Source organism: Pristis pectinata, chromosome 28, assembly GCF_009764475.1.
Source record: "Pristis pectinata isolate sPriPec2 chromosome 28, sPriPec2.1.pri, whole genome shotgun sequence".
NCBI lineage: Eukaryota > Metazoa > Chordata > Chondrichthyes > Rhinopristiformes > Pristidae > Pristis > Pristis pectinata.
In genome coordinates this window covers 1,304,857-1,328,099 of record NC_067432.1, presented here as the reverse complement: position 1 = coordinate 1,328,099, position 23,243 = coordinate 1,304,857, and the positions used below count along the sequence as shown (strand labels likewise).

The window sequence follows — 23,243 nt, the reverse complement described above, 5'->3', positions numbered from 1 at the left end:
TGAACGGTCCACCCTTCTGTATCCACACAGACCTGGGGAGAGAGATAACCAGACTGGAACAATACGAGGTTGAAGGTGAGCACCAACCTGTTTGAGCTCAAACTCTGTTGAGAATCGTTCTGTGACGCTGGCGATCAGCCGTGAGAATGAGAAGGAGCCTCCACCGTACCTAAACAAAAGGAAGGTGAGCCGTTAATCCTTGGATCCTCAGAGATTGCAGTCATGCAAACCCCAGGTACCTCCTGGAGATACAATTCCAAATTCCATGCCGGATGTAGCTAAGCCGTGGATTATTCGTAATGTTGCAGTACTCACTGCTCGAAGATGGTCGACCACTTTGCTCTGATGAAGTCCCAGGTCAAAGACTGACCAACCACATTACGGGCAATGGCAGAAATGGTGGAGGTGGCATCCTGCTTCCGGACTTTACTGGGATCCAGGGAGTACATCAGGTACCTGGGTCGCAGCAGAGAACAGGTGAGATACATAAATTCCTGAGGTCACCACACATGGAGAGAACTCCCCCTCCCTGACAACTGGGGCACAGGGGTAAGAGGGACCACTGGCACCAGGTACGAGAGATCCCCCAGTACTGGGGGGGGGGGGGGATCCCACCCAACACCAGGGGTGAAAGGTTCCCCCTCCCCCCTGCCCGACCGGGGTGGGGGAGGTTCACTACCCCACCCCCCACCTGACACCAGGGGGAAAAGGTTCCCCCTACCCAACACTGGAGCAAGAGGGTCATCCCCTCTGCCCTCCACCCCCCCCCCCCCCGCCTGACACGGAGGGGGCGGGGGGAGGGGGGGGGAAGAGAAGGTTCACCCGCCACCCCTCCACCCTGCCCGACATCAGGGTTAGGGGTGGGGTGGGGGTTGAGGTAGAAGGACAGGACCTTGACCCTCCCCTCCGGTCACTGACTGCCGCCGGGTCACTGGGACATTACTGACAGGGAGCAGAATTGGGGGGGGGGGGGGGGGGGGGGGGGTGGTGCTGGAGCTGGTGAGTCACAGCCCAGGATCCTCCCTGGGAGGTACGTTGTACACCAGGCAGTGCCTCTGCCTCACAGCTCCAGTGTTCAATCCCAGCCTCAGCTGCTGTCTGTGTGGAGTTTGCACGCTCTGCCTGTGACTGGGTGAGATCACCCCCGGGTACTCCACTTCCTCCCACATCCCACAGACCCGCTGCTCAGGAGGTGAACTGGCCGCTGTAAATTGCCAGTGAATCCAAGAGGAGCTGATGAAGTGAAGCAGAGGACAGGTTACTGGGGAACTGGTCGTTGTGATCGCTCGGAGATAGTTCCACAATCAGTGACAATTCCAGGATTTCCAAAGGCTGGTGTTCCAAATGGAGTGCCACATGTAGAGCCAGCTGTGGCAGTCTGGGCACTGCCAGATCGAGCTGCATGCAGGTTCTCCAGAGAGAACTGCAACAGTTCTGGGGTGTTTCCCTGACTGCCCCTCCCTGCAGTGAGGGAATGTCCACAGGACTCCCCCTGCGAACAGCAGTGTCTGGCCATCCGCTCTCCTTACCTGTTCAGTAGCCATGGTTCTTTAGTGCAGGCCAGAGCTACTCCTAACTTGTCTGCTTCCGTGGCTATCGTGGCATTCTGGAACATTTTCCAAGCAAAGTCCCACTGCTTCTCCCCGCCGGACGCTATTGCATTGCAGTAAACTGTCGTCTTCAGATTCAGTGGGATACTGTGCATCGAAAATAATATTGTGAAGCAGTAGAGAAGAGAGTAAATGATATTTTTGTGGGATAAGAAAGTCACTCACACAACTCCGTAAACATCACTGGACTGTGGAGAAGAGCAACTTTTTCACCCACTTCTGGGGACTAAGGTCCTCTGCTCCTTTTCCCCCAACATTAAAACATCACTGTGCATCTTCCAAATGGTTCTATTAGGATGGCAAAGTTTCCTGCTGTGATTTAACCCACAGATTGTCTGCCTCCCTCCTGTTCTGCCACCAGGTTTCAGGAGCATTACGTGAGCAGTCAGCAGTATTCAGACTGAGCAGCAAGTATGGGGAGAGCAGTGAGAGGCTGTGAATCATGTTTATCACGATGGGCACTTTCCAGCCTTCAGCATTACAAAGAGCCACAGACAAGTAGAACACAGAACAGTCCAGCACTGGAACAGGCCTTTCAGCCCAGATGTCTGTGCTGACCGTGATGCCAATTTAAACTAATCCCACCTGTCCACACATGGTCTGTATCCCTCCACTCCCTGCTGTTTGTGCCCCCATATAAATGCCTCTGAAAATGTTTCTATCCACCACCGCCCCTGGCAGCATGCTCCAGACACCCACCACCACTCTGTGTAAAACACCTGCCCCTCACATCCCCTTTAAACTTCCCCCCCCCTCACTTTAAAGATATGCCCTCTAGTATTTGACATTTCCACCCTGGGAATGTGGTTAGAGATCCTGCTGATAACAGTTTTGGGCCAATGAACTGCTGTTGACACCACCAGGGCAAATCTGACAGAGCAGAAACAGCAACTACCAAACCCTTGTCCAAAGAGGAGTGTGTCAGGGTACTGACTGCACCACAGCAAACGGAGGTGGCAGCAAAATCCCCTTCCTCCTCACTAACCAGACTTTCATTTTCACAGCATTGTTTAGATGGGCATGTGGATGTAAGAACAATGGAGGGTTATGGCCTGTGTAGGAGGGAAGGGTTAGATTGATTGTGGAGTAGGTTTATATAGGTCAGCACAACATTGTGGGCCGAAGGGCCTGTACTGTTCTACACTTTGGAGTCTTAAAATTTCATCCAGAAAATTGTGACCTCTGTTCCAATTGGGATTTTTCTCCTCCCTGGCGTTTTGTTCCAGTGTGAAATCCCACAAATTAAGTCAAGGATTTGGAATATTGTGTTCAGTTGTGGTTGCCTTGCTATAGGAAAGATGCCATTAAGCCAGAAAGGGTGCAGAGGAGATTTACAAGGATGTTGCTGGGACTCGAGGGCCCGAGTTATGGAGAGAGGTTGAGCAGGTTGGGACTTTATTCATTGGAGTGTAGGAGGATGAGGGTGACCTTATAGAGGTTTGTAAAATCATGAGGGGCATAGACAGGGTGAATGCACTCAGTCTTTTTCCCAGGGTTGGGGAATCAAGAACTAGAGGGCACGGGTTTAAGGTGAGAGGGGAGAGATTTAATCGGAACCTGAGGGGCAACTTTTTCACCCAGAGGGTGGTCTGTATGTGGAACGAGCTTCCAGAGGAAGTAGTTGAGGCAGGTACATTAACAACATTTAGGGATATGGGCCAAATGCAGGCAAATGGGACCAACTTAGATGGGAATCTTGGTCGGCATGGACCAGTTGGGCTGAAGGGCCTGTTTCCCTGCTGTGTAACTCTCTGATAGCACAACATGCAAAGTTAATCTGCACTGAGGTTTTCAACCTCACTGGTTTCAAAAATAACATTTACTCCCAGAAAAATAATAGGTTTTACTAATCCTATCTCCCTGATGTACACCACCCAGAGGGCCAACACTTAATCTGAGATGTGACACAGGCGGCTGGATTGTTTTACGGAGGAGGTTAGGGCGAGGATCACTCCCAGCTCAGGATGACTCTGCCCCTTCTCCGTTTACCACTTGCTGCTGCACTGGACAGGTCAGCCAACTCCATGGCAACAGGTCATTCCACTGAACAGGCATCAGTCAGCATTGTCGGCTTCTGGTCAGGGGGTTACGGGGTGAAGGCGGGACAATGGGGTTGAGAAAACAAAAAGCCAGCCACAATTGAGCAGATGAAGGGCTGAACGGCCTGATTCTGCTCCTACATCTTTCGGCCCAGGCATTCACGGCCTGCACATAGATCCTCGGACATCTCCCCAATGATCCCTCGCCTGGACCATTGGCTGCAGCCCTGGAGAACCTCTGTGGCCAACAACCTGCCTCCTGCGGGAACGGTTCTTCACCAGCTGACCCAGGGCAAACCCCTGGGATCTTCCCACCCCTGTAGTATCCATTCAATTCAGGAACACTGCTTCCCTGTGACTGGAAGTGTCACCTGTATTGTGGGACTTCCCTTGCAAAGATCCCTCCTCTGGCAGCTGCAGGAATGGGAATGTTGTGCCGAACCCAGTGATGGTGTGGAACAACAGGTGGGAAATCTGACTGCTGCGGCGGGAATGTCCCGATTATAATCCTTGCTCGTGACGCAACTTGCGGAAAAAGTGCTGGGAGGGGGATCCAAAATGCCATCGTAACACTAAAACAACCAATATGCAGCGATGCCAGGCCTACTTATTATCAGTTTCTTTTCCAAATAAAATGGAACGTAAATTACAATAGCAATGTTTAACAGGCATTTAGACAGACACATGAACAAGCAGGTAACGGAGGGGTTTAAACTGGCATCATCAACAGTACAGCAAGGCATGGTGGGCCGAATGGCCTGTTCCTCTGCTGTACTGTTCTATGTTCCATGTAGAACATAGAACAATTACAGCACAATTCAAGCCCTTCGGCCCACAAAGCTGTGCCGAACATGTCCCTACCCTAGAAATTACTAGGCTTACCCATAGCCCTCTATTTTACTCAGCTCCATGTACCTATCTAACAGTCTCTTAACCCTATCATATCCGCCTCCACCACTGTTTCCGGCAGCCCGTTCCAAGCACTCACCACTCTGAGTAAAAAACTTACCCCTGACATCTCCTCTATACCTACTCCCCAGCACCTTAAACCTATGTCCTCTTGTGGCCACCATTTCAGCCCTGGGGAAAAGCCTCTGACTATCCACCCGATCAATGCCCCTCATCATCTTATACACCTCTATCAGGTCACCCCTCATCCTCCGTCGCTCCAAGGAGAAAAGGCCGAGTTCCCTCAACCTGCTTTCATAAGGCATGCTCCGCATTCCAGGCAGCATCCTTGTAAATCTCCTCTGCACCCTTTCTATGGCTTCCACATCCTTCCTGTAGTGAGGTGACCAGAACTGAGCACAGTACTCCAAGTGGGGTCTGACCAGGGACCTATATAGCTGCAACAATACCTCTCGGCTCCTAAATTCAATTCCCCGATTGATGAAGGACAATACACCATATGCCTTCTTAACCACAGAGTCAACCTGCGCAGCCGCTTTGAGCGTCCTAGACTCGGACCCCTAGATCCCTCTGATCCTCCACACTGCCAAGAGTCCTACCATTAAGACTATATTCTGCCATCATAAATGACCTACCAAAATGAACCACTTCACACTTATCTGGGTTGAACTGCATCTGCCACTTCTCAGCCCAACTTTGCATCCTATCTATGTCCCTCTGTAACCTCTGACAGCCCTCCAAACTATCCACAACACCCCCAACCTTCTTGTCATCCGCAAACTTACTAACCCACCCCTCCACTTCCTCATCCAGGTCATTTATAAAAATTACAAAGAGTAAGGGTCCCAGTGCAGATCCCTGAGGTACACGATCCCTGAGGTACACCACTGGTCACCGACATCCACTCAGAATACGACCCCTCAACAACCACTCTTTGTCTTCTGTGGGCCAGCCAGTTCTGGATCCACACTGCAATGTCCCCTTGGATCCCATGTCTCCTCACCTTCTCCATAAGCTTCACATGGGGTACCTTATCAAATGCCTTGCTGAAATCCATATACACTACATCTACTACTCTCCCTTCATCGATGTGCTTAGTCACATCCTCAAAAAATTCAATCAGGCTTGTAAGGCAGGACCTGCCCTTGACAAAGCTATGCTGACTATTCCTAATCATATTATACCTCTCCAAATGTTCATAAATCCTGCCTCTCAGGATCTTCTCCATCAGCTTACCAACCACTGAGACGAGACTCACCGGTCTATAATTTCCCTGGGCTATCTCCACTCCCTTTCTTGAATAAGGGAACAACATCCCCAACCCTCCAGTCTACTGGGACCTCACCCGTCTCCATCGATGATGCAAATATCATCATCAGAGGCTCCACAATCTCCTCCCTCGCCTCCCACAGCAGCCTGGGGTACATCCCATCCGGTAAAACTCATAATCCCACGATTACATTTCAGTGGTCTCCACAGACATTTCCTTGTCATCTACAACACTTACTTGTTAACGCTGGGATTCTTCATCCAGTCCCTGTACAGTTCCTGTGCCTTGTTCAGACAGTCCTGATGCCCGTAACTACAGGCAACGCTCATGGCATTGATCTCATTGTACCTGAGGAGAGCAAGAGGGTGTTCACTTCCACTGGGGAGGGACTTCAGACAGAGAAACATTAAGTGACCTACAGTCTTTACAGAACTGACAAGATGCCACGCAGTGGAATTCCAATTTGCTATTCCCTTCGCATTAAAGACAAAAGGAAAGGTTTAGAGGGATATAGGCCAAACGCAGGCAAATGGGACTGGCTTAGATGGGAATCTTGGCTGGCATGGGCCAGTTGGGCCAAAGGGCCTGTTTCCATGCTGGATGACTAAATGTAGGCAAGAGCACTCAGAGCAAAGGCTGCCACTCAGGCATACTGGGGGAGGAAGCTTTCCCCATGAGTCAAGTTTCTACAGTTTCCACAGTCACCCTCCTGCCTTTAACACAGGAGACTGGAAGCCGTCAGCTGTAATTCAAAAGAATCACACTGCTGTTCCTTTTATTTAGATCTTGAACAATTTCACCAGATTTATTGAAGAAGCAACGCCTAGAACTTGGATTGCTTGGTATTTAGATCAAGTGCCAACTCCACCCCCATGCACAGGTTGGTCACAAACAAGTTTGAAAGCTCAGTTAGGTGGTTAACATCCAGAAAGCAGCTTTACCAATGTGACAGGCAGTTCCCAACAGAACCGTGTCTGCTCAGCAGGACTGCCAACACTTCAGCACTGGCACAAGGAGGGACCTCACAGGCACAGTCGCCATGACCACCAGATGGCAGCAACACCCACAGAGCCTGACCTGGGACAGAGGGAGAACACCACAACTTTCCGACAACATTGACGTTCAGGTCAATGAACTCCGTGTGAGGAGGATGGTCTGGGAGATGAGGCAGCGCAGAAAGAGGGTGAAGGACAACCTCACGGCTACACTGCTCAACACACCAATATCCTGATTTCACAAGGTTAGCGGCACAAAAACTGTCCACTTGTATATACACACACACAGCTACCCTGTCCACACTCCCCACTCTCTCCTACACCACCAGCTTTAAAATTTAACCCACTCTGAATGAAGCTTCAAAGGATTGCAAAACAGTCTCCCAGTTCATCGTCAGGGAGGCCTCCGCCATGGTAGGGAACTTTCACAAGAAGCAGCACCATCTCAGGCACAAGGAGACCATTCCCCTCCCCTCTGACACTAACCACTGCCACCAGAACTTGCCACAGACGCTCACCGACAATGCTTCACTGTGCTTCCTGCAGCCCTCTGGTGGGATCTGCAGGAGACCTGTGCTGCTACAGCCTAGTACCAGGCCCTCCGGCACCCCTCTTCTGCGCTGACCACCAGGCCCACCTGCACCAATCCCATTTGTCTGCATCAGACAGTATCCCTCTACAACTTTCCCATTGGTGTTAGCCACTCCCAATACCCAGAGCCCCCCGGTGGAACTGGTGAGTGTGGCAGGACCTGAAATTAATTTGAGGCAGGGAAGGGTTCTGGTGATGGGAAGTTTTATAAATGAGGGGCGACGGCCAGAGCAGCGGACGGGGTGGTGCAGGGGAGGGCGACGGCCAGAGCAGCGGACGGGGTGGTGCAGGGGAGGGCGACGGCCAGAGCAGCGGACGGGGTGGTGCAGGGGAGGGCGACGGCCAGAGCAGCGGACGGGGTGGTGCAGGGGAGGGCGACGGCCAGAGCAGCGGACGGGGTGGTGCAGGGGAGGGCGACGGCCAGAGCAGCGGACGGGGTGGTGCAGGGGAGGGCGACGGCCAGAGCAGCGGACGGGGTGGTGCAGGGGAGGGTGAAAATCAGGAAGGGCAAATACAGACAGATGGAGCCAGAGGAACTGACAGCTAGGGGCTGGTCCAACAGCAACCACAGGGTGGTCGGGACTGCAAACCCCATATTCCAGATTATTCAATATTCCAAAAAAAAAATATAGACAAGAAGGGGTGGATTTTGTCAGTCATGCAATGATTCAGAGCAGTGCCGAGCAGTGAATCATGTAGAATGGGGGTGGTGCAGATACCGAGGAGAGAGGATGTGTTGGGAGCAGATGCAGACTCCCAATGTGTGGCCTCTTGATATGACAAAGTACAAGAAGCATGTATAAAGGAGACTGCAAATCTGCTTTGTGATTGGACAAACTAAACTGGCAAGGGTACCGTGGAAGTGATGGGGATCATTGTTAGAACAGTATCTCGGGAGTTACTCAGGAACAGGCTGGTTTCGGTTTGGTTACGTGTGATGAGGAAGGATTCATAAAAGAGACCTTATGATTAAGGATCCCTACGGTAGAATTTCAGGTGCAGTTTGAGGGTGAACACCCTGGGTCCAAAACCAGTGACTTCAGTTTAAACAAAGGCAATTACAAAGGTATGAAGGTGCAGCTGTCTGGAGTGGACAGGGCCAAGTATACATCAATGGCAGCTAGTTCACGAGACTCAGCAGTGATTTATTCCAATTACAAAGGGATCCCAGGAGAAAGATGAACCATCCATTGTTAACAGAAGAGGTCAAGGATAACGTTAAACTGAAAGTTAGAGCTTACAAAGTGACAGGGGGCTGGCAGGAGACCAGAGGACTGGGAATTATTCAGGGATCAGCAGCAAAAGACTAGAAACGAGGGAGGAAGCTGATTTTACTTGCCAGTTTGCTCTGATAATCAAAACCGTCTGTCAGAGCTTCTACAGTCGTATAAAATGCAAGAGGGAAGTGAGAGCGAGTGTAGGGCCCCTCGAAGGGAATTAATAGCAGGAAATAAGGAAATGGCAGATACCATAAACCAAACCGTGGCAGACGCGGTGTGGATCCCAGTGGAAATGCTCATCGTGATCAGGGTGCTTGACTCGGCCACAGGGTGGGTGAGTGGGCAAATGCTTGACAAATGGAGTTTAACATGGGAAAGGCAAGGTCATGCACTTTGATAAGGGGAAATCAAAAAGCCGACTGTTGTCCAAACAGACAATGTTTGCAGATGAGAGAAGGGCAGAGATTTACCTGATCTAGTGCACGAACCACTAAATGTTAGTGGGCAGCTGCAGCGAGAGTTAGGAAAGTGGCACGTCAGTGTTTACTGCAGGGGCGATAGAGTTATAATGGTTCCGGGTATCGGTGAGACCACCGATGCATCACTGCACAGTTTCAGTCCGCTTACTTTAAGAAGCAACATGCTTTAGGAAAGGATCATCAGGCTAATTCCTGGTACAAGAGGCCTGACATCACTGGAGACTAAAGGCGCTGGGTCTGCGTTCTGTCAGTCTCCTGTTCCCCACCCTCGTCTCACCTGAATGGTCTAGCCCTTTTTCTGGGACTGTGACCCTTGTCCTGGACTCAGTAGCCTGGGGATAACCTGCCCTCCTGTTCTCTAAGAATTTTGTACATCTCCATAAGACCACAAGACAAAGGAGCAGAAGTCGGCCATTCGGCCCATCGAGTTTGCTCCTCCATTCTATCACGAGCTGATCCATTCTCCTATTTAGCCCCACTCCCCCGCCTTCTCACCATAACCTTTGATGCCCTGGCTACTCAGATACCTATCAATCTCTGCCTTAAATACACCCAATGACTTTGCCTCCACAGCCACCCGTGGCAACAAATTCCACAGATTCACCGCTCTCTGGCTAAAGAAATTTCTCCACATCTGTTCTGAATGGGCGCCCTTCAATCCTGAAGTCGTGCCCTCTTGTACTAGACTCCCCTACCATGGGAGACAACTTTGCCACATCTACTCTGTCCAGGCCTTTTAACATCCAAAATGTTTCTATGAGGTCCCCCCTCACTGGAGTTCAAAACAAGGAGTACAGCCCAAGAGCCGTCAAACGTTCCTCATGCGTTAACCCTCTCATTCCTGGAATCATTCTAGTGAATCTTCTCTGAATCCTCTCCAACGTCAGCACATCCTTTCTTACATAAGGAGCCCAAAACTGCACACAGTACTCCAAGTGAGGTCTTACCAATGCCTTATAGAGCCTCAACATCACCTCCCTGCTCGTATATTCTATTCCTCTAGCAATGAATGCCAATATTGCATTCACCTTCTTCACCACCGACTCAACCTGGAGGTTAACTTTTAGGATATCAAAAAGGTCATTCTATTAAACCATAGGGAACAGCCTTAGCCTCCAACGTTAGGCTTGCTGACCCAGGAACCAGTCTGCTGAACTTTTGCTGCACTCAACACCAAGTAAATACTGTTTTAGGTAAAGCGATCAGTATTGTACCAGATACTCCCGATTTGGTCTCACCAGGGCACTGTACAATTCTAACAAGGCTTGGGAGTCTGAGCAATACAACACAGATACAGGCCCTTCAGCCCAAGCAGTCCATGCCGACCACGGTGCCCACCCCGCTGGTCCCACTTCTTCACCCTTGTACTCACATCCACAAGTAAAGACCAGTGTAGACTTTGCTCTCCTAACTGCTGGTTGCATTTGCAAGGTAACTTCCAGTGACTTGTGCAGAAGGACCCCCTTGAACATTGTCCCTTTTATTAAAATCAATTTTGTGGTAATTCTTTGTTGAATTCTACAACAGCCCCAATTCTCTTTAATCCCATTTTATTCTCCCCACATCCCCATCAACTCCCTCCAGATTCTGCCCCCCCCCACCCACACACTGGGGGCAATTTACAGCAGCCGATTAACCCACCAACTTGAACTATTTGGGCTGTGGGAGAAGACCACAGCACCCGGGGGAAACCCCACCACTAAGTTGTGCGTAGGTTAGGGGTAGAATTATGATTGATGGGGGATTAGTGCAAGTGGGTGTCTGATGGTCGGCACAGACTCAGGGGGCTGAAGGGCCTGTTTCTGTGCTGCACGACTCTAGCAGCCTCACAGATAAAGTTCCTGCACTGTACACAACTCTTAAACACCATCAGGGTGCTCAAGTAAGTTGCAGAGAGCAATTTCTACACCTATACCTTTCAATAAGATCACTCCTCATCCTTAGAGACCAACATCACTCTGAAACTACAGGTCCAATTGAGATATCTTTTCCTCAGGATATCATCCTTTTATACCCAGAATCTGCACGGCCTCCAGAGCAAGTATCTCTCTCCTCAAATCATCAGAACTGCATGCAGAGTAGATACTCACTGATCCATGTGACCTTCAGAAGGTTTGGTCCAGTTTACAGTAACGGATTTGAAGTGGTCATACAATGGGGACACCTGCTGCAACATGTATTTCTACGTAGAATGAAAAAGCAAAGTGTTAGTCACAACACCCACCTGGTCTTTGAACAGCAGCTCCTTCCACAGATGGAGCCAATCTCCATCACATTCATAACCACAGAGCTCCTGTTCACCGTTAATGAGGCAAAGCCCCACTCAGTGGCTTCCTAAACAGGGAAGGTGTGATGAACATCCTCAGGGTCATTCCAGTGTCCCTCTGATTCGACTTCCCAATGATGAGGAAGATGTTAATCCTCAGACACATTAAGTAGTCACGTATAGTGATCGTTGTCTCCCACCCGGCTTCCAGCAGCTGGCTGTTCAGGAGAGCAACTAGACCTCCCTTAAAATGGCCACGGGAGTAGGTAGGGCAGCGAAGAAGGGATACGACTGCTTGCCTTCATCGGTCAGGGCATTGAGTACGAGAGTCAGGGAGTCTTGCTGCAGCTGTACAAAACTTTGGTTAGGCCGCACTTGGAGTATTGTGTGCAGTTCTGGTCGCCCCATTATGGGAAGGATGTGGAGAGGTTCCCCAGGATGCTGCCTGGATCAGAGGGGATGAACTACAAGGAGAGGTTGGATGAACTTGGGTTGTTTTCCCTGAAACATCAGAAGCTGAGGGGAGACCTGATATAATCCTATGAGAGACACAGACAGGGTGGACAGACAGAGTCTTTCCCCCAGGGTAGAAGTGTCAAACACCAAAGGACATGTATTTAAGGTGAGAGGGGGAAAGTTTAAAGGAGACGTGCGAGGCAAGTTTCCCCCCACCCCCGCTCCCCCCTACACTCAGCAATTCAAGAACAGCTTCTTCCCCTCCACCATCAGATTTCTGAACGGTCCATGAACTCAGGAACACTACCTGTTATTCCTCTTTTGCACTATTTATTTTTGTAACTCACAGTAATTTTTATGTCGTGCCCTGCACTGCTGCCACAAAACGACACACTTCACGACATAGGTCAGTGATAATAAACCTGGTTCTGGTGGGTACCTGGAACAGGCTGCCAGGAGTGGTGGTGGAAGCAGATATGATAGTGGTGTTGAAGAGGCTGTCAGACACACAAATATGCATGGAATGGAGGGATTTGGATCAAGTGCAGGCAGAAGAAATTCAGTTTAAGTTGGCATTGTGGTCAGCAGAGACATGGTGGGCCAAAGGGCCTGTTCCTGTGTGGTACTGTTCTAAGTGAAGGATGGGGGTGGGGGATATCCTCAGGGGAGGGCCTGTTGGGGGGAAAACCCACAGACGAGGGTCGGGTGAATTCCTTGAGCAAGGGTGGGGAAAGGGAGGGACAAACCCCCTGGAAAAGCTCAGCGAGAGCCAGGTGACGTTAGAGCATCCCCATGTTGGACTTGCTGGGTGTCATTGCTGGAACTCACCGCACAAACCTTCCTTTCAGTATTCCTTACCTTCATATTTCCAAACACCTCACTGCGGTCAAACATGACCCGAATGTAAGCCAGGTTGTCGAGGGCTGCCTGCCATGGAATGTATTCCCGCTCATTATGCAGGTACTTGGTTGTGTCCAGTGCTGCTGTGGTGTGGCGGTACTGAGCCCTGGAATGGACAGAAAACATTACCCAATGGGTTTGGAAGCAAATGACTTCTAAACACAACCAGCGTCTACTCTGCCAATCCCTCCTGCAGTACACGAAGAGGGTGCTGTCTCCGACATCGACTCCAACTGCATCCAGCTTCTGATCTAATAGCTACCTGATCCTTCACTGGGACTGTGGGAAGGCCTGACACGTCACGGAATTTATATAGCACCTTTCATACACAAAAACATCCAAGATGTTTTGCAGGATCTTCAGAAAGGCAGACAGGAGGCAAAGAAAGCTGGGGCTAGAGGGATGATCAACGGTTTGGTCAAAGAGCTGTATTTAGGAATGGCCTTAAAGGTGCGTCAAGAAGTTTAAGGATTTAAGTATCAGACTGACTGTACGGAGCGAGAGGACAAGGGGAAGCAGCAGATGTGAATGAGCTGGAAGGTCAGGAACTGAAGCTGGGCACTGAGACAGTGGACTGACAGGGAGCTGACACCTGGAACTGTGGCGCAGGGTTCAGGGGTGTGCGGGTTTGGCAGGGGTGACCTCACAGAGAGCTTCTCCTGGAACAGTTTCTCACTAAAATGATTAACAGAAGATGATGATTATCCTCGGTGTTCCCGAGAAGATGCATTATCGAGGGATCTTCAGGTCATCCTGGACACTGCATTGCTTTCACTTGAACCACAGCTGCAGATTATCTTGGTGCTTTCTCATGAAGAGCAGCTCCAGTGTTCTTCAGAACAATCATCACTGTACTAGCAGCTCATTCACCCACACGATCACCAGCAGCACTGACTGGCCTGTGTGCTGGAACCACCGCAGCCCTTCTGGTGAAGGGGCTCCCGTGCAGCGCCGCCAGGGAGGGGGGGCTACAGGATTTCAGTGACGATGAGGAACATACAAGAGAGTAGGTGAAATGAACCTGCAGGTGGTCATGTTCCTGTGTACATGTGATCCCCATCCTTCATGGAAGGGGAGGCCATGGCTTTGGATGGTGCCATTAAACAGCTCTGGTTGCAGGTGGTCATTGCCTAGAACTTTTCATGAACATTATTTGCTCTGCATCAGCCCGTCCGGTTGGTACATGCCAAACTGTGTTCTGTGGGTGGAGGGGTAATTATTTATAGTGATGGATGGGTGTCAATCAAGCAACCTGCTTTGTCCTGGATGGTGGCCAAGCCTCTCACTTACTCTTGTGGTCACAATTGTTACATGGTTGGTCCAGTTAAATTCTGTCAATAAGGAGCCCCTGACAGTTAATGGTGGGTGCCTCGGTGGTGGCAGGCAGTCTGGGTATTAGGCACAGATGGCCAGACCAGGCATTGGCTGGCACCTTCAGGGCAGGATTGTTATTTGCTACTGAGCAGCCCAAGCCCGAAGTGTCCAGCTCTGGCTTCACACAGCACAGACGGTACCACCCCATACTGTCTGCACAATCAGCACTTATTCCACAAAAGGTCCCTCGCCTCGTTACTGGATCAGCAATATTTGGCTTTATTACTTTGTCTATTTAATTGTATTTCCTATGTTTGGATTTCAGATAATTAACCTGTAACCCACTTACCTGGCGAGGTTGAAGGAGTCGGCAATTATCTGGGCTCTGTTTATGATCGGTAAAACCTATAAAAGAAAAAAAACCACACTTCTTTTGAAAGCTGCACCGACTCCCCACTCAGAGGCTACATCCTGAGTTACAATTGGGGTGGTTCGATCCTTCAGTACAGAGGCAGAGGCGTTGACACTGTGCTGGCTGCTGGCAGTGTCCACAGATGAGGAAATGCAGGGAGCTACATGGAACGGTTGCCCACAGCTACCCAACACCGATGAAAGGAGCGAGTTACCTGTGCAATGAACGGCTATGGAAAACAATTTACCGTTTTCACCTACAACTTCAGATTAGTGCAGGAACGTTACAGAGGGGTGTAATGACCTCCATGTAAAACTTTAAACCACAGAGTTCTGAACCACTACGAGAGAGTCAAGGTCAGTATCAAGCACCAGCAGTCCAGTGTACGCTAGCGAGTTAAAGGCAGCACCCACTTCTGCAGAACGTGGTGAAGGAGACGCAGGCTGGGGCACAGCAAGCTCCAAGAGTTTGTGAGGCTGCTCCAGAGCCCTTGGCAGAGGATACGAGTGGTATCCCGTATCCTTGGTCAGTTCAAAGGCCCAGGGAGGAGAGACAGCTGGAGATCAGTGCCAGGTGTCCCATGTGGTGAACTCAACCCCATACCCGCTTGATCAAGGTCAGCGAGAGCACCTTCACATGCTGTCGCCAACTGTGTGCCAATGGCCTTGGACAGTGCCTGACGTACCCACCACAGCCACCAACCATCTCCGTCAATCAGGACCCAGACCCACTGCACACTCACCACAGAGGAACAGAGCCATTGAGAAAAGTAGTACAGGTCCTTCCTAGCCCTCAAACACCTGTCTGTGCTAACCCTATTTTTCAACACTTGGCCTTTTACACCATCTAAATGCTTCTTAAATACTGTGGAAACACCTGCCTCCGTCGCCCCTTCAGCCAACGTGCTCCAGGTTCATCCTCCAATCCCCACATTGTCCTTCCTGTGCACAAGGTGTGCTGGGAACACAGGGCTGTACTCATGGACACAGCAGTTCCTGCAGGCACTGCCTCGGACACTGATGCCCCACACACCTGAGGGGTTCAGAGGTGGCAGGTTCACCATCCCAGAGTTCACCAGGCAGCAGAGGGCAGAGGCCAGTGCCAGCTCTGGGACAGTGAACCCTGCAGCAGATCGGGAACCTCATGGAGAAGCTGCTGTGTCTGGGGCAGAGTCGGACGCTCATTGTCAAGGTGCTCGGAACAGTCCGGGTGCTAACCTTACACAAGGTTCGTGTGAAACTCAGCCTGTCAGAATGGAGAGCTGCAAGCTCCAGTTCGACACTGTTAGAAGCATGTGCTAAAGGTAAACATTCACCAAGGCCATGTAGAGGGTGATGAGGTCACTTGGCATGGCTTGCTCTGTAAACTTGGGTTGTAACGTTCTGAGTTGTCTTACAGCAAACAGAGGGAACATAGCAGTGTTACTGAAGGGGGTCTGGGACTGGGGACTGACAGCAGGCTGGTCTGCAGGCAGGAATTCTGAATGTCACCTCCTTGCCTGTTCCCCCCTCCACACCCCACCCCACCCAGATCCCTGTGGTAAGGGCTGGAAGTCACAAAGTCACACCACATCCTACACTGCAGTTCCCTGCCACGGGGATCATTGACTCAGAGGTCACCTCTGAGGTCAATGGTCACTGGTGACCTCCCCACAGTCAGGGGTCAGTGGTCATCTCCCTGAAGTCAGGGATCATCACCCCGAGGCTGCGGAGGCAGGCAGTGGGAGGAAAGTTTCTGTCCCGGCTCCCCCGGCACAGACCAACCACCCACCTCCCCCCACCCCCCGGCACAGACCAAGACCCCCCGACACAGACCGAGACTGGGGCTGTGGTCGGCAGTGATGCAGAAGGTAACCCTGCAAACTGATCTGTGAACACACGTCCCATGCAGGATGAAACCCCTTGCCCCAAGCCCGCCCCCAGATCCCCCCCTGCCCCAAGCCTGCCCCCCAGACCCCCCGCCGAGCTGCTCCTGCACTTAATGAGTCATTTTATTAAATGGGACTTCCCTACACTGGCCTAATAGAGCACCTTCTTGCATTCAGATTCTCCTGGTGTCTCAGACAGAGGAAATGGTAAGGAATTAGTTAAATATTCCTGGAGTCACATCACTATGGGTTGATTTTCTGCTGAAGAGGTTACATGTTGATCCCATTACTAAACAGGAACTGTACTGCCAGCTCCTTAACCAACACAATAGATGGATAATGAGGTCTGCACTCACTGAGTGGTTGGTTTCCAGTTGTTTGACAAGGTTGTTCCAATTCCTCTCGTCGTAGTTCACTCGGTAATATCCAACAACATCAATGTTAGCCAAGACCCAGTCATCTCCAGAGTATTTCATATTTGCATTAGCATCTACATTGGGACAAGAGAAAAAACTGATGGAAGGTTGACACTGAACAGCCCTCAACCTGAACTTTTTCTGCTGCCGCAGGTGCTGCTTGAACACCTGAGTTTTTCCAGCATTTTGTGATTGATTAGACGTGTCCTGGGAAAATCCCATTCCTTAACCTCTTTGTTTGACAAAATGGCATCACGTGGACATCAGTTCCACCGAGGGCAATTGTCGAGGGAAGGTCCCAGGCTCAGAATCACTCTTTCCCCCCCACCCCCACCAACTCACGCCAGAATCGAGCCCCCCACCCTCACCCCTCATGTCCTGGTTCAGATGTGTGGTGGGTGGTTTGGCCTCTGAATCAAGTAGTCAGGGAGTGGATATTGGCATCTCTCTCTGCTCATTCACATATCAAAGGTGGTGATCAAAAAAACCAAACCATGAGGGGCGTAGACAGGGTGAACACACACCATCTGCTGCCCAGGGTTGGGGAATCAGAGGGCACAGGTTTAGGGTGAGAGGGGAGAGATTTAGTAGGAACCCAAGGGGCAACTTTTTCACCCACAGGGTGGTCAGTATGTGGAACGAGCTCCAGAGGAAGTGGGTGAGGCAGGTACATTAACAATATTTAAAGGACATTTGGACAGGTACATGGATAGGAAAGGTTTAGAGGGACAGGGGCCAAACACAGGGAAATTGGACTGGCTTAGATGGGCATCTTGGTTGGCATGGACCGGTTGGGCCGAAGGGCCTGTTTCCGTGCTGTGACTCAGATGCGATGGAAGAACTGATCCCAGCAGCACGGACGTTCAGGGACGGGTATCGGGTGAAGTCGGCTGTCCTAGACAGAGCCAGGAACTGTCGGCAGACAGAACAGCCCCTCCATTCCATGCTTCCGTCGAGAGGGAGGGGCACGCTGTCCCGGGGGGTCACCCCAGGGAAGGGGCAGCAAATTGTTGCAAGGCCAGTCGTGAGGGAGCGCCCCACTGGCGGGGGGAGGGTGGGGTGCGAGGGAGCGCCCCACTGGCAGTAGGTGGGGGGGGGGGGGGGGGGGGGGAGCTCTGCCCCAGGTGCAGACTGTAACCTGATGTACATCAAGGCAGCCCATATACACAGAGTGTTGGTGGTGGGGGCTCGAGTGAATGAGGGAGGGGAGTAACTGCAGTAACCAGTGTGGACATGGTGTGGGAAGCACTGACATCTCCCCCACTTACACCCACCAGCACCCTCTCCCCCAGAGGCAAGTCTCGGTTTGCCGAGTTCATACCTTCCTTTTTCAGTAACCAGGTTAACTGCTGCTGCGCATTTCTCCTCATCCACCTAATCGGCACAAACCAAACGTAACTGGAAGACAAGAGGAAGGAACGTATGTCACTGACCGGAGACACTCCACACCAGCACTCGAGGAGATGGGGCCCTAGCACCACTGTGCCCATTGTGGGAGGTTCTCTGTGCTTCGGTTTCCATCAGTAAGCAGCCAGAGGTTGTGCCTAATCCAATAATTCGAGTTCCCCACCATGACAGCTGTAGAACTCCATCCAGTGGTAATTTGGAATATTACCAACTAGTTTTAGTGATGTTGACCAGACACACTGGTCAGGACAGGGTGTCCCCTTGCTCGCTCCCAACCGTGATGTCCAAACTATCTGTGCAGAATGTCCCAGGTGCAGAGGGAGTGGGTTTGTGATGTTGGGGGGGAATGTGAACACCACGTTGCTGTGTTTCACCTGCATTCACTGGGGGAAGGTCCATGGTCCACAGGGCATCCACGCAGATTCACGGTGGGAAAGGAACATTATCCCTCGGGACAGGGCAACAGGGCATTGAGAGAGCTTGCAGAACACACAAGGGAGCCCAATGGGCACAGAATTGTACCACACAGAAACAGGCCCTTCAGCCCAGCTCGTCCACGTCAGCCACGATGCCTAACTACATTAATCCCACGCCCACACTTGACCCATGTCCCTCCGCACCTTTCCTATTGAGTGCCTGTCCAAATGCCCTTTGAAACGTTGTAATTGTATCCACTGCCACCAATTCCCCTGGCAGCTCACTCCGTATACTCTGGGTGCAAAACCTACCCCTCAGCTCCCCTTTACATTTGTCCCCCTCACCTGAAACCTGTATCCTCTAGTTCTAGACTGCCCTGCGAAACAGACTGACTATGCACCCTATCCATGCACCTCATCATTTTATAAGCCTCTATAATGACACCCCCATTTCAGTGGGAACAAACCCAGTGTGTCCCACCTCTCCTTGTAAGGTGCTCCCTCCAGGCAGATCCCTTCCGCACACTTTCCTTCGCTACCACATCCTTCCTGTGGCAACAAGAAACCTGCACAATACTCCAAGTGCAGGCTAACCACTGACATCCCAATGCCTACACTCAGTGCCTTGGCCTATGAAGGCAAGTGTACTAAGGGCTCTCTTCACCACCCTGTCGACTGGTGTCACTACTTTTAGGAAGTCTTAAGAGAACACACAAGACAATTCCCCAGATTCCTAAACTCGCTCAGCCAATCTCTGCCTTGAAGATATTCTCAGCCAATGCAGCTGTCTCGGATTCACAACCCTCCAAGTAAAGAAATTACTTTCACCTATCATAAATATGTCTGAAGTATCGTCCTCCTTCCTGATCTGTGGAGCCCCCGTCTGCCATGGAAAGCCCACCGTACAATATCCCGCTTCAACTCAAAATCTGGCTGGATGCCAGTGGATGGAACCACATGGTGGCCACCACAACCCCACATCCCCCCCAACATCACTGACCCACTCCCTCAGCACCACAGAAGTCTTGCACTGGTAGTTTGGATGTGCAGGATGAGGCCAAGAGTCTGGTCCATATCCTCGCCCCACCACCCTGACTGGACACTTTTCAAGATCTGTGTCACTGGGAAGATCAGCACCTATTGCTCTAATTAAACCTTCCCAAACCAGGGCTCCCCCCTGCCATAGTAACTGCTTCCATTAGCCCATTTGAGCTGACCTCATCTCATCAGGCCTTCCACACGTGCTATCCGTTCCTAGCCCACGTCTGTGACTTAAAACTTTTCTCTCTTTCCCAGTCCAAAAAAAGAGGACCTTTGACTTGAAACATCACCTCATCCCACAGCTGCTGCCCGGTCTACTGAGTGTTTCAAACATTTTCTGTTTTTATTTCAGATTTTCATTTTTGTTTTTATTTCCTTTGGCCAATATTCAGGAGTTGTTTCCATTTGAAGCACACTCTGTTCGATTCCTCTCCCATCACACCGTCTTCTTGTGCTCTCACTTACCCCACTACCCTCTGCTTCTCTCTCATGGTTCACTTCCACATCCAGCTTGTGCAGTGGGTAACTCTGGATGCTTCACAATTAGTTCCATCCAAGTCCAGAACATCAAGTGTGGATATCTGAGAGCCTGGGACTGAACCTTGCGCACCCCACCAACTAGTTGGACAAGCTGAAAATGCCCCAGTTATTCCCATCTCCTTGTCCTCCACCCAACCCTCCCTGACTGCTGACGTACTACACTCTGCACACAAGCTCTCGATCTGCTGTGGTATCTGCCAAAAATCCAGATATACTTCCTTATCTACTCTGCCAGTTATGGCCTCAAGAAATTCAGATAATTTTATTAAACAGAACTTCCTTTTTATAAAACCCATTTGACTCTGCCTAATAGTCCTCCACCTTTCTCAGTGTTCTGTTACCTCACGGCAGATTCCAGCATTTAGCTGACAACACAACTGATTCAAACGAGTTGCCTGTAGTTGCTCTCCCTCCCATCTCGAACAGTCCAATTGTATTTGTTGTTTTCATGTCCACCTGGGACTATTCTAAACCCTGGGGAACTTTAGTGGATCAGGACCAATACGGACAGAATGCTTTATATACAAAGAATTCTACAATGCATATCTAAACTTATCAAAGATTAAATCACTCTCTCCTACTTAACAGACTTACTGAAACTCTGACGGACGAGTCACGTTTGAATTTGGATCAAGGAGGAAATGTTTCTGACTGATGTGTCCTTTTTCTGTATCTATGGTAACCACTGGGAACCCCATTTGCAGTGTCCACCGACTCATGATATCATTCACCGAAGCTGGCAGGGCGACCTTTCCCTTTATAGCCTGGAAGAGAAAGTCACAGAGTTACAGGGAGGTGAACAAGTGGTCTGATATCAGTGGCCCTCGTAGTCTAAGTACAGAGGGAATCCCAGGAATCTTGCACTCTCAGCAGCAGCAAATCTGTTACATTGCTGTCCAAAGTCTTCAAAGATCCCCAATAAATCGGTCAAATGTGATTTTAACAAAACCAGATTAATGTTGCCTGATTACCTTGAACTTCCCTAAGTGCCCTACTATGAAGTATTTGCTAACAGCATCTAACATTTTCCCGACAACATGTTAAGCCAACTGTAATTTCCTGCTTTTTGAACAAAGAAGTTATTGTTTGTTATTTTCTAACCTAATCCAACCTTCCCAGAATCCAAGAAATTGGGAAAACTGAAACCCATGCATCAGCCACCTCAGCAGTGACTCCTTTTCAGACTCAGTCCACACTCCAACAGCCTGTTCACTCCCACTGCTCTGGTGACGGCCACTTTCCAGAGTTCCTCCCTCCCTTCCAATTCACCACCATTTCTGAGCTCTTCCTTGTATCCTCGACAGTGGGACTGATGCAAGACACCCATTTAATTCATCTTCCATCTCCGTTTTCCCCATTAATTCTCTAGACTCATTTTCCATGGGACCAACATTCACCTTGTTAACTCTTCCTTTTCAAGAGACTCTTACCATCTGAGTTTATATTTCTGGCTTATTTACCTTCTACTCCAACTTTCTTTTTCTAATTAACCCGTTAGTTTTTCCTTGCAGTTTTTTATGCTCCGTCTAACCTTCAGAGCCAACACCCGTCTGTGTTTTCTCTCCAACTGCTTTAGTTACACAGAGGGTGGGCTTTACCCTTGGAACCTGGCTCTCTCCATGTATCACATCCATTCTGTGCATTCCTGATTCACCCATCCCTTAACCGGTTCACTTTAGCAGCTCTGCTCCCATATCCTCATCGATGCACAAGTTTAAATTTAAAACGCGAGTCGCGGATTTTTCTCCACCTCTGACTGAACGTAAATGTCGGTTGTGTGACCCGCTGCTGCCCAGCCGTGCCTTCACTGGGCACTCACAAATTAATCCCATCTCACCGCACAATATCAGCTTACTTTGTGCAGCTTTAGAGATAGCGGAGGCATTGGCGATAATTTTCCAGAAATCGATAGATTCCAGCGTGGTTCTGGAGGACTGGAGGGTCGTAAATGTAGTTCCGTTGTATAAGAAAGGTGGGAGGCAGCGTAAAGGAAATTACAGACCTATTAGTCTGACGTCAGTGGTGGGAAAGTTATTGGAATCCATCCTCAAAGACGGGGTTACGGAATACCTAGAGGCGCAGGGCAGGATAGGTCCTAGCCAACATGGTTTTGTGAAGGGAAGATCCTGCCTGACCAACCTATTGGAGTTTTTTTGAAGAAATCACAGGTAAGGTGGATAAGGGAGAGGCGGTAGACGTTGTGTCTTTAGACTTTCAAAAAGCCTTTGATAAGGTGCCTCACAAGAGACTGATTAATAAGATGAGAGGTCATGGAATTACAGGTAGGATAACAGAATGGGTGGAGCATTGGCTGGTTGGCAGGAAGCAAAGAGTGGAAATAAAAGGATCTCGTTCTGGTTGGTTACCGGTTACTAGTGGTGTGCCGCAGGGGTCGGTGTTGGGACCGCTCCTTTTTACCTTGTACATTAACGATTTGGATGATGGAATAAATGGTTTCGTGGCTAAGTTTGCGGATGACACCAAGATAGGGGGAGGAGTAGGGAGTATTGAAGAGATAGGAAGGTTGCAGAGGGACCTAGACAGTTTAGGAGAATGGGCAAGGAAATGGCAGATGAGATTCAATGTAGGGAAATGTGCAGTTGTACACTTTGGAAGCAGAAATAAGCGGGCAGATTATTATCTAGGAGGAGAGAAAATCCAAAGCACGGAAGTACAAAGGGACTTGGGGGTACTCGTGCAGGATACCTTAAAGGTTAACCACCAGGTTGGATCGGTGGTAAAGAAAGCGAATGCTCTGTTGGCATTCATTTCGAGAGGTATAGTGTATAAAAGTAAGGAAGTGTTGATGAGGCTCTACGGGGCACTAGTGAGGCCTCATTTGGAATATTGTGCGCCGTTTTGGGCCCCACATCTTAGGAAGGATGTGCTGACGTTGGAGAGGGTTCAGAGGAGATTTACGAGGATGATTCCAGGAATGAAAGGGCTTACGTATGAGGAGCGTTTGTCGGCTCTTGGACTGTGCTCACTGGAGTACAGAAGAATGAGAGGGGACCTCATAGCGACATTTAAAATATTGATAGGAAAGGACAGAGTAAATGTGGCTAGGCTGTTTCCCTTGGTGGGTGAGTCCAGGA

General features: G+C 50.1%; 1 protein-coding gene across 1 annotated transcript in view; it reads right to left on the bottom strand.

The window, feature by feature from the left end:
- The window catches only part of LOC127583827 (aminopeptidase Ey-like), a 58,358-nt gene that overhangs the window by 3,317 nt on the left and 31,798 nt on the right, over window positions 1-23,243 (bottom strand). Inside the window, exons 10-19 of the mRNA XM_052040194.1 lie at window positions 20,743-20,912; window positions 18,066-18,142; window positions 16,685-16,818; window positions 14,399-14,454; window positions 12,694-12,841; window positions 11,204-11,295; window positions 6,066-6,176; window positions 1,530-1,697; window positions 316-456; window positions 88-169 (exon numbers count right to left, since the gene is read on the bottom strand). Coding sequence (XP_051896154.1) covers window positions 88-169; window positions 316-456; window positions 1,530-1,697; window positions 6,066-6,176; window positions 11,204-11,295; window positions 12,694-12,841; window positions 14,399-14,454; window positions 16,685-16,818; window positions 18,066-18,142; window positions 20,743-20,912 — 1,179 coding nt within the window. The remainder of the gene's footprint in view (window positions 1-87; window positions 170-315; window positions 457-1,529; window positions 1,698-6,065; window positions 6,177-11,203; window positions 11,296-12,693; window positions 12,842-14,398; window positions 14,455-16,684; window positions 16,819-18,065; window positions 18,143-20,742; window positions 20,913-23,243) is intronic.